Source organism: Triticum urartu, chromosome 1, assembly GCF_003073215.2.
Source record: "Triticum urartu cultivar G1812 chromosome 1, Tu2.1, whole genome shotgun sequence".
In the NCBI taxonomy this organism is placed as follows: domain Eukaryota; kingdom Viridiplantae; phylum Streptophyta; class Magnoliopsida; order Poales; family Poaceae; genus Triticum; species Triticum urartu.
Window position 1 is genome coordinate 280,958,377 of NC_053022.1, and position 15,103 is coordinate 280,973,479.

Genomic DNA, 15,103 nt, shown 5'->3' on the forward strand with positions numbered 1-15,103 from the left:
AAAACCAAGGTTGATGCTATTGAAAAGATGCCATGTCCCAAGGACATCAAAGGTATAAGAAGTTTCCTTGGTCATGCTGGTTTTTATAGGAGGTTCATTAAGGACTTCTCAAAAAAATCTCGGCCTTTGACTAATTTATTACAAAAAGATATACCATTTGTCTTTGATGATGATTGTGTAGAAGCATTTGAAATACTTAAGAAAGCATTGATCTCTGCACCTATTGTTCAGCCACCTGATTGGAATTTACCCTTTGAAATTATGTGTGATGCTAGTGATTATGCTGTAGGTGCTGTTCTAGGACAAAGAGTTGATAAGAAACTAAATGTTATTCAATATGCTAGTAAAACTCTAGACAATGCTCAAAGAAATTATGCTACTACTGAGAAAGAATTCTTAGCAGTTGTATTTGCCTGTGATAAGTTTAGACCTTATATTGTTGATTCTAAAGTAACTATTCACACTAATCATGCTGCTATTAAATATCTTATGGAAAAGAAAGATGCTAAACCTAGACTTATTAGATGGGTTCTTTTGCTACAAGAATTTGATTTACATATTGTTGATAGAAAAGGAGCTGAGAACCCCGTTGCAGACAACTTGTCTAGGTTAGAAAATGTGCTTGATGACCCACTACCTATTGATGATAGCTTTCCTGATGAGCAATTAAATGTCATAAATACTTCTCATACTGCTCCATGGTATGCTGATTATGCTAATTACATTGTTGCTAAGTTTATACCACCTAGTTTCACATACCAGCAAAAGAAAAAGTTCTTCTATGATTTGAGGCATTACTTTTTGGATGATCCACATATTTATAAAGAAGGAGTAGATGGTGTTATTAGACGTTGTTTACCTGAGCATGAACAGGAACAGATCCCACGCAAGTGTCACTCCGAAGCTTATGGAGGACACCATGCTGGAGATAGGACTGCACATAAGGTACTGCAATCTGGTTTTTATTGGCCTACTCTCTTCAAGGATGCCTGTAAGTTTGTTTTATCTTGTGATGAATGTTAAAGAATTGGTAATATTAGTAGATGTCAAGAAATGCCTATGAATTATTCACTTGTTAATGAACCATTTGATGTTTGGGGCTTTGACTATATGGGACATTTTCCTTCCTCTAATGGTTATACACATATTTTAGTTGTTGTTGATTACGTTACTAAGTGGGTAGAAGCTATTCCAACTAGTAGTGCTGATCATAACACTTCTATTAAAATACTTAAAGAAGTTATTTTTCCAAGGTTTGGAGTCTCTAGATATTTAATGACTGATGGTGGTTCACATTTTATTCATGGTGCTTTCTGTAAAATGCTTGCTAAATATGATGTTAATCATAGAATTGCATCTCCTTATCACCCTCAGTCTAGTGGTCAAGTAGAATTGAGCAATAGAGAACTCAAATTAATTTTGCAAAAGACTGTTAATAGGTCCAGAAAGAATTGGTCCAAGAAACTTGATGATGCATTATGGGCCTATAGAACTGCACATAAAAATCCTATGGGTATGTCTCCGTACAAAATGGTCTATGGAAAAGCATGTCACTTACCTCTCGAACTAGAACACAAGGCTTATTGGGCTATTAAAGAACTTAATTATGATTTTAAACTTGCCGATGAGAAGAGGGTATTTGATATTAGCTCGCTTGATGAATGGAGAACTCAAGCCTATGAAAATGCCAAGTTGTCTAAAGAAAAAGTCAAAATATGGCATGACAAAAGGATACAAAAGCGTGAGTTTAACGTAGGTGATTATGTATTGCTATACAACTCTCGTTTAAGATTTTTTGCAGGAAAATTTCTCTCTAAATGGGGGGGGGTCCTTACGTTATCGAGGAGGTCTACCGTTCTGGTGCTATAAAAATCAACAACTTCGAAGGCACAAATCCAAAGGTGGTGAACGGTCAAAGAATCAAACACTATATCTCAGGTAATCCCATAAATGTTGAAACCAATGTTATTGAAACTGTAACCCCGGAGGAGTACATAAAGGACACTTTCCGGAATGTTTCAGACTCTGAAAAGGAATAGGTATGTGGTACGGTAAGTAAACCGACTCCAAAACAGTTTTTAAGGCAATATTTCTCCATTTTGAAATATTTAGAAAAATAGAAAAATAAGCAGCAGTCCCCACGAGGGTGGAGGGCGCGCCCCCTACCTTGTGGGCACCTCGTGTGCTCTCCAGACTCTATTTTCTTACAGGACACGTATTTTGATCGGTAAAAATTCATTATATAACCTCCCGGGGGTTTTGACTCCCGTATCACGCAAAAATCTCCTGTCTTTGTTTCGAGCTGTTTTCTGACAAATCTAGATTATCATGACGTCTCCAAGTGCTCCCAAGGACAAATTCTTCGAGAAGGTCATCAACCCTTACCTCGCGGAGGTGCAGCGATACCCTCAAACCATTGAGATGCGTGATGGGTTGCTGCACATTCGTGATGCTAAGGGACCGAAGGGGAACGGAAGCGTGGAGACGAGGCTCGAAGCAATGGAGCAACAAGTTTTCAAGTGTCAAGGGATGGTGGAGCGTGGACTCAACTCGAACTACATGATGATCGCAGAGTTCATCAACAAACACAAGCTGGATGCCGACAACATCGGGGAGACCATCTTCAAGCTTCACGAGAAAATCGAGCACCTTCAAGCTCAGATCTATGACCTGCAAAACCAAAACTATGAGTATGAATATAGATTCAAAAGGATGAGTTTGGCTGCATATTTGAGGATCCCGGAGACTCGGTCATCCTTCTATGATGGTGAGCCTATGCCTTGGAAGAAGGACGACAAGCCTACGCCATCAACAAAATCACCACCGTCTCCTCCAACAAAGAAGAATTGAGTATCTAGTATGGGCACTCCACTTGGCAACTGCCAAGCTTGGGGGAGTGCCCCGGTATCGTATCATCATCACTTTTATCTTTACCGTTTTTCTTAGTTCGATCCTTTTGGTAATATCTTGATCTAGTAGAATAAAAGTACTTAGTATGATCTAGTTGTGAGTTTTGCTTTATTATCCTTCTATGTAATCGAGTCCGTGAGCTATATAATAAAGATTAGTGTTGAGTCAAGGGCTTGATTATTTTTGCCATGATCCCAAGTGAATAAAAGAAAAGAGAAAGAAATAAAAAGAAACAAAGAGATCATGTGACTCTTATGGAGAGTAATGAGCTCACATAGAAAGAGTGTGATGAATAAAAGTTATTGAGGGTTGACAAACATAGTTTTGGTCATCGTTGCAATTAATAAGAAGTAATAAAGAAATAGAGGTCTTCACATATAAATATACTATCTTTGACATCTTTTATGATTGTGAGCACTCATTAAAATATAACATGCTAAAGAGTTGACATTGGACAAGGAAGACAACGTAATGGGTTATGTTTTCTTACATCTGAGACAAATTATATTGTCTTGGATCCTCCAACATGTTGAGATTGCCTTTCCCCCTCATGCTAGCCAAATTCATTGCACCAAGTAGAAATACTACTTGTGCTTCCAAATACCTTTAAACCAGTTTTGTCATGAGAGTCCACCATACCTACCTATGGATTGAGTAAGATCCATCAAGTAAGTTGTGATCGGTGCAAGCAATAAAAATTGCTCTCTAAATATATATGATTGATTGGTGTGGAAGAAATAAGCTTTATACGATCGTGTGATATGGAAGTAATAAAAGCACAGACTGCATAATAAAGGTCCATATCACAAGCAGCAATATAAAGTGACATTCTTTCGCATTAGGATTTTGTGCATCCAACCATAAAAGCGCATGACAACCTCTGCTTCCCTCTGCGAAGGGCCTATCTTTTACTTTTATCTTCTACATTGCATAAGAGTTATGGTGATCTTCATCGTTTCTTTTTACATTTATCCTTTGGCAAGCACAATATGTTGGAAAGATCTTGCTATATATGACTAATTGGATGTGAGTTTTCATGAACTATTACGTCGAAACACATTGTCGAAACACGTCGACATAGTTCCAAAGATCTCATCACAAGGAAGCCAACAATGAAAGTGGAGCGCCAATCAGGTCAACGTTTTAAGAGATAAATATTCTTGAAAATTTGAATTTAGAAAAATCTGTCATGCTTGTTTTTTTTACATCGTTTGCCATGCACTCATGCTGTTGCGAGGAGGGAAACCCAGCCCCTTAGTGCGGCCCTTGGATAAATTAACGCAAACAATTTTCCATCACAAGAAAAGAAAAGCGCACCAGCATGGCAGCATTGGCCACTGTCATCACCACTTCATCAAGAAACAGACGATAAGATGCACACTACTGCTGCCGCCACTACATGCATCCAAATTTTACACAAAATACTTTCTAAAAGTTAAATTTTAGGCAATACATCATCTTTCTGAGGCCGAAAGAATAAAGCGTGACGATTCATTCACCTCCAGGCACATCGCCGCAGCACCGAACCACGGCTAAGGTGCTGCTTGAAGATGTGACGCGGGCAGGGTACGGGCACACCATTGCAACGTCTGGACAATTGGAGCATAATTGCATAGCACCGGAACGACACTTTTGTACTATTGCATAATTGCATTATTGCAACGTACACGCACATCAAGAAAAGCCATCGGTCCTCTGTCTCATAAGAGTACCTGAAGAAAATTAAAGATAATCTTGAGGAATAATACAAACTGTCAATAATATTATACTCCCTCCGTCCCACAACATAAGAGCATTGGCTTGCAAAACGCTCTTATATTATTGACAGTAACTAAATTGTTTACTCTGGAGCTATATTGAGGTGAAAGTTTGAGGGAGAATTGGTTAAGGCTCCACCAGGTATCATGTTAGATTGCATAACCTTGCTTGATTGAGCAGCTTGTATCAAGGGTTTGGCGTCTTTTCTTGATCAAGCAGCAAAGATGTATTATTGTTTTCTAAAACATACCAAATGGTTGGATAACAGAGTTTATTGTACTCCATTCCTAAATATAAGACTTTTTAGAGATTTCAATGCGGACTATATACGGAGCAAAATGAGTGAATTACACTCTAAATATGTCTATATACATCCGTATGTAGCTCTTATTGAAATCTCTCTAAAGACTTATATTTAGGAACGGAGGGAGTACTTTTTAGTCCAGATCACCAACTAAAGTAACACTTTCTACTTATTTCCCACAGTAGCTTCAAGAAGCACATCAGAGCCAACTGAAACCCATTTGTTTAAGCTGAAGTGGTGCAGAGGCCATCAACTTCTATTTTCATCAGTACAAGTGCAACTCTTATATTTCTTTACGGAGGGAGTACATACATAAATGGACCCTTAGTTTTGGAAGGAAATTGTCCAACCCTATGAACAGTGTATAATAAATTAATAACTGCAATCGGATTGAACAAATCTTAGTAATAGTACGTGCTAGCGTGAGTAAATAGAAGAACTGCCACCCTAGAATATACGGGTTTTCTTCCCATACTGGTGGGGGTGTGTTGGGCTCTTAGCTATGCAGGAATGATGTGGTTTTTGACAAAAAGAGGATTTCTTCCCCTACGCAGGTTATACACTCATGTACGCATTGGCTCCATACGCAGTCTTTGATTCAGCAGCCCGAGCACAGGGAGCTTTTTATGGTAGCATGCACCCAACTGGAGCGAGTAGCCAGTTAACCCGCATGGATGGTGGTTTAGTCTATGGATGGGTCCTCCAGCACCTTTGTGTACAATGCTAAGTGCTAATAGAAGGGCTTAGGGAAATAATTGTTTTTTAAGCACTTGTGCTTATTTGCAGAGCGCAGGTGCTTATTTAGGAACCTCTGCCTCAGAAATAAGCACTGGCGCTTAAGGAAAAATTGGTTTGTTTTTCTAAGCACTTGTCCAAGCACCTAGCATTGTACATGGTCTTATAGGCTGCCTTCTTTTTGTCGAACAATATCAGTTATACTTTTTGTCTGTCAGTTTTCAAGTTCTTATACAGTACCCAAAAGTTAATAAGGGCGGTCTATTTTTTTTCTAATCTAACAGGTGAGATTAATTCATACGCCGGGGGGGGGGGGGGGGTGGGGGGGGGGGGGGGTTGTCGAGCAAAAACCTAGCCACCGCTGCCCCCTCCCTCCTTTCTCCACCCGCCGTCGCCGAGGGATGCCGACGGGCAAAGCCCACTCGGCGAACGGCGGCGGCGGAGCCACCCTCGTCGCGCGCCGCGCTGCTTCAGCCCCGGACAGGGCAGCGCTTCAGGCGGCGGTTGCGTGTTGACGGCGCAGGTAAGCCGGGGCGGCGGCCCCGGGCTCGGCGGCGGCGCTGCTCGTCCCCTCCCACGACTGGGGGGAGTGTGGGGCGGTGCTGAGGCTGGTGTCATCGATCAGGCGCCCAGCCCCCAGATCTGGCAGTGAAGGCACACTGATGTGCATGTTGGGGTGCCTCGGGTCCCCTCCCTTGGCCGGGGGAGTTGTGGTGGCGGCGGCGAGCTGCAGCTTTGGATGGCTGCGCAGCGGCGCCATGTTGGTGGTGCTCTGCCTGGCAGGCGGGCTAGGGGTGGTTAAGGTGGCTGGGGATGGCTGGTGCTCGTATCCGTGGTGGTGAGTGCTGGGAAGAACAGCGACGCGGTGGGCATGCCATGGTCTCTGATCTGGCCGGCTTGCTGGTGGTGACTACTGTGGTGCGATTGCAACCCTTCCGGTTGCACGGTTGGCATGCTTGAGCAACTCCAGTGGTTCTTCGATCTGGGTTGGGAGAAATCCCTGCTTCGAATGAGGCTGACAACGGCGACCCCCGCGAGCGTCGTTCCTTTCCTGAAGGCGTTGTTTTGGTCCAGATCGGGCTCCCTTCCTCGAGCTCGGGGGAAACCCTCGGTCCGGCCTCCGGACCAGGCGGCGGCGGCATCATGGCATCGTTCCCTTCTTGAAGGCGTCGTCTTGTTGCTCAAGGAGTCTCAACGTTGTGGCTTGAGTCATGGTCAGCTGATGATCTTGACGTGGGCCTCCTAGGCGCAATGTACTCCATCGCCGGCGCTATCTCGACGGTACCTTCCCTATGTCTGCCCTGGCCCTGCCGTTCACTTGCTGACTTCCTCTTGGCACAATGGGTGGTATGTTGGTTTGTGTTGGCCTTGGGTCTTGGTCTTGTTGTAGAGGTTTCGACGTTGGTTGTGGCGTGGCTTGGTTGCTCTGAGGCTCGCCTAATCACCATCGGCATGAGGTTGGACTAGGGAAGCATGTATCATAGTAGGCAGGGTGGGTGGGTGTGGCGGCTAATTTTCATGATTTGCGTTGTGATGGCCGAAAGGCCTTGTATCCGGCTTCTTTGCCGCTCCTTCTTTAATGCGATGATACGCATGCTTGTGTGTATTCGAAGAAAAAAAGATTAATTCATAGTCAGTATTACAGAGTGCAAACTTCCAATGATAGGGAGTACCTTGATGTAAGGGGCAAAAATGTAATTGTACATTGACGCTCATAGTCTCTTTCCAGTTTGGTGGATTTTATTTTAACTCTGATCGATATTGGATGATACATCTAAAGTCCTTTCCACCAGTCCCAATTTCACTTTAAAATCAACTTTCCATCTAGTGATTAAATGTGGTCACTTCACTAAGAGTAAAATGCATCATAAGTCCTAAAACTATTGGAGGTGTGTCAATTTAGTCCAATAACTTCGAAACTGCAGTTTTAGGTCCTAAAACTATTGGACGTGTGCCAGTTTAGTCCTATAACTTTGAAACTGCAGTTTTGGGTCCCAAAACTATGAAAGTTTGTTCATCTCAGGTCCTAAGCTTGCATGTCCAGCATTGACCCGCCACCGTGTCACTTGGAGATGCTTGAATTGTTGCCATGTTGACCCAATGGACCCACCAGGTTAACTTCCGCGCCGTCCCGCAGCAGTGACTATTTCCCACCTGTGGCCATGCTCGTGCCCGAACAACAACATGCACGACCAGCTCTACGGCAAGGGTATCAGGGCAAGGACAATGTCATGAGAGAGAGGGGTGGGGGGTGGGGATGGCATCCTCCATCCCGATTGGCTCGGTGTCTCTCCGGCGGCCGCGCCCAGGGAGAGGGATGTTGTTCTCCATGCCGACTGGCTCGGGGTCTCCCCGGCGGCCACGCCAAAACCTCTTAGCGAGGTTGCCTTGTAGCTCATGGGCACGCAGGTGGAGGGCGTGCAGGTTGCAACACACTGTGACGTTGAACCGTATGGACCACTTTTGGGGAAGTAAACACATATAAAGTGCTCTTTTGAAAGAAAAAAATGCACCATAGATGCTGGCCATGCAAGCTTAGGACCTGAGATGAACAAACTTGCATAGTTTGGGACCCAAAACTGTAGTTTCGAAGTTATAGGACTAAACTGACAGACCTCCAATAGTTTTGGGACCAAAAACTGCAGTTTCGAAGTTATAGGACTAAACTGACACACCTCCAATAGTTTTAGGACCCAAAGCTGCAGTTTCGAAGTTATAGGACTAAATGACACATCACCAATAGTTTTAGGACTTACGATGCATTTTATTCCTTTACTAAATATTTCTGAAGATGACCTCAAACAATCTGTGGCAGATAGGCAGGGCACTATTGCCTTTCCCATAGTCATCGTGGAGGTCAGACTGGAGAGCCTTGCCGCGAGCCGCCGGGCTCGTACCACAGCCAATTTAGAGGTTTGTGGAGAAGAAATCGGCTGAGGCTCCCCGTGAATTAAGACCTGCAGGACATTGATGTAACCCACCCAGCAAATTGAAAACTGTGGCAGCAGGCACAAATGCGCAGTCAAGGAGGAGGCTGGTGGAGTTTGTCGCATAACAAAAGGCATGATGGAGATGATTGGAGAGGGACGGCAGGGCAAGTGCATGGGGCAGAACAGGATAGCGGCATGGACCATGGGACAGTTTAAATCAGTACAACAAGATTAGAATTAAAAAAAGATAACTGAGTCCTTAAAATTCCCTGACAGCAGCAACTGTTGCAAATATAAAATCAGTACAACAAGATTAGGATAGCCCTGTTTCCTTGATGCAGCAACTGAGTAATTAAAATTCCCTTTATCGAAATAAGTAAACGTGAGGCAGTTGAAAAAATGAAGTGGTCATGCACTTTGAAGAAACGTGCACTCAACAAAGAACACAACAGAAGAATGTGTACTCCAATCCAAGGAATGCATAAAAGTTTTCCTTTTGAAACAACACTAGAGCATATATAATCGAGAGTCTGACAATATGTTTCAAATGAAAAAGATAGCAGCAATTCACGCTTCAAACTTCATTCATAATATTTGCAACATAAACAGCCATTGAGTGAACATAGCCTTGTACTGTACCTTTGCTTGCCGAGACATTATGCATAACTTCCAGGAGTTATCTGCTAAGTTAGCTGACTTCCATATTTCACGATTGAGAAGTATCTTGGTATCACGCTCTAGTAGCTAGCTGCTCAACACAACAGGGGAATCTTCTTTCACTATCTTGCAGTCAACTAATTCCTGAAGCAGCCTTTCTGCTTCTTCAATCCTGCCTGAATTGGCGACTCTTCTGACTATAGATAGATAAAATGAGTTACTGGTGTTTTTAGTTTCTGATACCATTACTCGCAGTATATCAGCAGCAGCTTCCGCTTTGCTATCTCTGCACAATGCCTGGATCACCATGACAAAAGTAGTTACTTTAACCTGAAAACCAAGAGCAAGCGTCCGATTCAAGAGCTGTAGGGCCTCTTCAGCCATGTTTTTCCTACAGAAGCACATAACAAGTGAACCATAAGTAATGTCATCGGGACTGATCCCATCACTAGCCATCTCATCAAACAGATCCATAGCTTTGTTCACCTCACCCTTGTTTGCTAAAGCATCTATCAGGGTGTTGTATGTAATACGAACCAACTGCCATCCATTTTCTCTGATGCAATGGGCTATCAAAAGAGCTTCTTCCACCATACCTTCTTTACATATGGCATTTAGGAGTGTGTTGTATGTCACTATATCAGGAAAACATTTATCGCTAACCATCATCTCCAACACACCAATAGCCTGATCAAGATGTCCATACTTACAGAAGTAGTTGATAAAGATATTGTAGGCAGTAACATCAGGCTCACAATTTGCATGGTTCATATGTGCAAGTAAATCACAAACTTCAGCCCACCTTTTTGTATTGCAGAGAGAATGGAGTAAGATGCAATAAGTTGTACTATTTGGTTCAAGGCCTTCAGCAATAAGACGAGTTAAGATGGTCTTCGCGTCCTTCAGCCTGCCTGCTTTACATGATGCACTGATAAGAGCATTGTAGGTGACAACATCTGGTTGACATCCCTCCAGAGCAAGTTCATTCAAGACTTCCATGGCACGCTTAGGTCCACAGTTTTTGCATACAAGATCAACAAGCAAGGTGCTCGTCATAACATATGGTGGCCAACCTATTCTCAATTGCTCTTTCCAAAAGGTGATCGCCCTGCCATACATACGCTGGTTGCACATGCACCTAATCAAAGTGTTAAAAGTGATGCCGTTTGGAGAGATACCGCCATACCTCATGTCCTCCAATACGTTCATCGCCAAATCCAGCTGCCCTGTGCAGCAAAGTTGCGCAATCAGCATGTTGCAGGTGATGGTATCTGGAATCCCACCTGAGAGCACCATAACCTCAAGGACGTCCCTGGCTTTATTTGCCTTGCCAGTTTTAACAAGGCCACGGATTAATCTAATACAGCTCTTAGCATCCGGAATTTGGCCATGTAGCACCATCTCATCAATCACGCAGCAAGCCTGAATGAGCTTCCCATTGTTGCAGTACCGGCGAAGGTTGCCAGCATAAAACACCCCTTTATCTTTCGGCAAATCAACCCCCTCGTTTGAGTTCTGACCCAAGTGTTTCCACGGCTTAGCTTGCAGGGACAAAATGGCCCTCTCGACATCCCCGGCTGCTCTGCCATTTCCAGGGGCTGCACGATCCACTGAACCATCTCGCATTCTTCGTTCTGGCCGCATTACTACCACATTACCCGCATTCTTCCGCTTGGCGAAATCGTCCCGTGACCGAGGCCGCTGGTAAGGCCTCATCACCACTAAATCGTCAACATTTCTCTGTTCAGTTCTAGGGGGACAATCTAAATGCACCGCATGTGCTCTGAAACGTGAAGGGCGCATCATCGAGAAGGTGACAACGATAATTGGGGCGGATCCACCTGGCCACAAACCACACCGGTGGCAACCTGCGCCCCCCGAATGCACCATTCTACTGAACCGCCATGGCAATACGATTTTGCCCCTGCGCGCGCCACCGTCCCTGCACATATTGGGAAGGGGAAATTTTGAATCAGCGAAAAGGGAAGAGGTATTCGTGACAGCGAACTAGCGAAATGACCGGGCAGACGGGGTTTAGGGTTCTTGCTCAGAGGTCTCCGCCACTAGAGACCATTTCAAAAGAACAAGCAGCATACAGCAAAGGTCCGCAGTACAGAGTCGGGATTGTATCGTACCGGTGGTAAGGGTCACACTGCAGCTGGAGCTGGAGTACGAAGCCTGAACTGGTGCCGGGAATGGAGAACGGACGGCGCGAGGAACTCCGCCTCGAGGAGTCGAGGTCCCGAGCGGAAGAGCTGAGCGACGGCGGAGGCTCGGCCGGATTCGTCTCTCGCCTTCGTGTGGCGAGCAAAGCGGTGAGGTATGGGGAGCTGCGAGACTGTGCAAGCGGCAGCAGGAGAGAAGTGGTGCACGCCGCCGATGGTGGGATGGGAGGAAGGAAGGAGGCGTCCCCCTATTTGACGGGCCAGGGCCGACAGCTCCGTTATGGGCTGCCCACAGCGCGGCCCAGAAACCTGCATCTTATTTTCTCTCAAAACAATCATTAAAAAGCATTCAGAAAATATTACTGTTCAGACAATTTTCGAAATTAAAATTACGAGAAATTGAAAAAATGCAAATTTTCCATCCACCTTGTGAAAAACAATTGTTACATATTTGAAGCAATATGCATCATGCCTTTAAAATACGCTCATCATGTATTTTAAAATATTTACTGTGTTTAACAAAAAGTTTATCACGTATTTTAAAAATACCCACTATGTCTTTTAAAAAAATAAAAAATATTATAAATTAAAAAGGGGAATAAACAAAAATAAAATAAAAACTTGAAGAAAACAAAAGAAAATCGAAAGGGAAAAACTTGAAGAAAACCTAAACCGAAAAAGAAATAATGAAGCAAAAAATAGCTACAAAATGGTCGGCCCATGTGCGTACAGCCAAAATGACCTTGTCAGAACACTTGATCACAAAATGAACTCTTCATGAAATTATTTCACGGTCTAACCCTTTTTGGTAACGCTAGAGCCCGTGGCGTTGTTGGTTAATACTGAAACGCCAAACTAGCCAGTGTTGCTGCCCTGACCCACGATCAAAACGCGCTGGCGCTACTCACTGATGTGGCAGGATGAAAACACCAAACCAGCCAACGTTGGTAGAAACGCCAGGGCCTATGGCGTTCCTGCACAGATATTTTAAGTGGTTATGGGGCACTCACCCTCACTCACCACTCACTCTCTTCTCTCCCATTGGCCATCCCGAGCTCTTGCCCTTTTTTCCCTTTGTCTCCCCCATTTAAACCCTCTCAAGTCCTTGCAAATTGATTGTGTTAGTTCGTGGATCCGGTGTCATTTCCATTCTTTGAGGAAATCTCCTTCATCTCACAAAACTGTATTGGTTGGATTTGCGTATCTAGATGGTTTTGTTCATGTGGATCCTAATCCTAGTTCTGAACATTGTTCCATAATATGATGCTTGTAGTGTATACTAATGAGTATGGTTGGTCCAATGGTGTTGATTTGTGATGTGGACGAACCAAGCTTAGGGTTTGGGTTATGCCTAATGTTAGGATTTAGGGTTAGGGTTTGGGTAATGCTTAATTTGGATGAACAAAAATTTTCTAAGTGGTTTTGTATGCAATGTGTTATATTTTGCATTGCTCCTTTGTTGTACTTATGTTGCCATTTTTTAGATGGAGATGATTGTTAATGTTCATTATATTGATAAAGCGGCTTTTCTGAATGTTGATATTGTTGACAAGAATAAGGAATTATTGAAATTTTTGGAGAGTCCTAGTTATGACAAGGTTGTGAAAGAAACACGGGTTAGATTAAAGTGGATGGATCCAAGTGACCAAGTTTAATTAGTAGGAAGATATGATGTTCGGACGGGAAACAAGTGTCGAATGAAGACACCGCCTATCAAATCCAATTTGCAATGGGGTCCATATAAGGAGGTTGGTGAATCCTTGGAAGTCAAATCGCTCGAAGTGTTTGCCACTAAGATGGTCAAGGCTCCTCTCTTTCATGTTGACTTGAACCAGACCTTAGTAGATGATATGAGCCTGATTAGTAGTGTGCCACCAATTTGTTGAGCAAAGAATTGAAATGCAAGCCGCCAATGCAATGAGCCAACCTCATGTTAGCCAATCAAATGAATTTGATGTGAAAGATATTCAACATGGCAACGAATAAGTTGATTGTGTCAATGAGTATCCCCAATATGATTGAGGGTGGTGCACCAATCACTAATGATGGCCATGACTCTGATCAAGAGGATGAGAGGCACCACAACATTATTGGTGACATAGAGGCTTAAGTCAGGCACAAGGATATGGACCCTGACATTATTATCAACGCGCTTGTGTGGATGACTCGGATGATGAAGTCCTGGTGAATGAGTTGGACGAAGATGGTTTCATGGAGAAAGAAGCAGAGTGGTACACAAAAATCACTGGTAGGGATCACGAAGTGCCCTTGTTTTGTGATGTTAGCCTTGCGCATAAGGCTATAGTTGAGGGTGGCATGAGTAAGACAATTGAGGCTATACCGTTCCCAAGTGGTAGAGCGAGCTGCTATACAGACGGTTTTTAACCCCTTTCCGTGGCGGCATTTTAAATCGTCGCCTTGCAAGTGTGGGCAATAGGGGGTCCTCCGGTCACACACGCTGGGCAAAATGAGCTCGTGTGCGATCGGGATAGCCATGGCATACAATTATACATGCCCAATCATTTCCGTTCGTAAGTACACCCCACACAGTGAATCCCAGAGAAATGGTTCCCTTCATATGTACATCCCATACAGTCAATCCAAGGAATATTTTTTTTGTTCAGATGTATATCCCACACAGTCAATCCAAGAAAACCGCTTCCGTTTGTATGTATATCCCACATGATGAATCCCAGACAAACGTTTCCATTCGCACGTACATCACACATAATTTTTCCCATTAAGTCGTCTGTGATAGCGTTGCCCTTGAAGACGATATTAACAATTTTATCGTTTGCGTTATTGAATGCGTCACACATGGTGTCTGGAAGAAATTGTGTGCATAGGCTGTCCATCACACACACTTTTTATCTAGAAAACGTTTGTGCAAGGTGGCCTAAGCAATTTTCAAGAGGAAGTCATGTGTGATTGTTCATTGATCCAACGCGTTTTCTTCCTAGAAACTGTGTGGGTTGTCTGAGGTCATCGCCCACGGTGATGTCTCAATAACCATTTGCAATAGAAAAACCCAATAAGCGGGCTAATTGGCCTATTATTAATAATCTATTTATTAATCAAATTGGGATTTCATATTAAGCATAGAATATATTTCATTTTCGTATCATGGAACCAGGATTTCATAATTAAAATACATCGGAGTAGAACATTGCATAGCTTCAGCACTCAGTTACACCATATGGGCATATAACTAGCTACCCCATTACACAACTGCATCAGTACCAAGTTTCACATGCAACGTTAACCTTTGAAAATTAGCATCATAAATGGTAGATAGACAGATGAATCTCATCTGGAAAATTGCTGAAGCGGAAGGCAAATATTGAGCCTTCACTACTACAGAATGGTCCAAACGCGACGATCCAATCAGATACCCTTCAACGAAACTGTGTGCGATGCATTAATCGCAAAAGATGGTGTAAGAAAACCGTCAAAAATGAGACGAACTATTTGTTGGGGAACGTAGTAATTTAAAAAAAATTCCTACACACACGCAAGATCATGGTGATGCACAACAACGAGAGGGGAGAGTGTTGTCCACGTACCCTCGTAGACCGAAAGCGGAAGCGTTAGCACAGCGCGGTTCATGTAGTCGTACGTCTTCATGATCCGACCGATCAAGTACC

At 43.5% G+C, this 15,103-nt stretch overlaps 1 protein-coding gene across 2 annotated transcripts; it reads right to left on the minus strand.

Moving 5' to 3' along the window:
- Window positions 1-4,185: 4,185 nt before the first annotated feature.
- LOC125507770 (pentatricopeptide repeat-containing protein At1g08610) lies at window positions 4,186-11,703 on the minus strand. Of its 2 annotated transcripts, XR_007282987.1 has the most exons (3): window positions 11,430-11,703; window positions 9,277-11,236; window positions 4,186-4,622 (listed from the first exon to the last, which is right to left on the minus strand). XR_007282987.1 is itself a non-coding variant. In XM_048672270.1 (2 exons), the coding sequence occupies exon 2, from the start codon at window positions 11,182-11,184 to the stop codon at window positions 9,382-9,384; it is 1,803 nt and encodes a 600-aa protein (XP_048528227.1). In that variant the 5' UTR covers window positions 11,185-11,236; window positions 11,430-11,700; the 3' UTR covers window positions 9,195-9,381. The 2 variants fall into 2 exon arrangements, 1 of the variants encoding a protein (XP_048528227.1); XM_048672270.1 differs by lacking the exon at window positions 4,186-4,622 and having other exon boundaries at window positions 9,195-11,236; window positions 11,430-11,700.
- Between the last annotated feature and the right edge of the window lie 3,400 nt (window positions 11,704-15,103).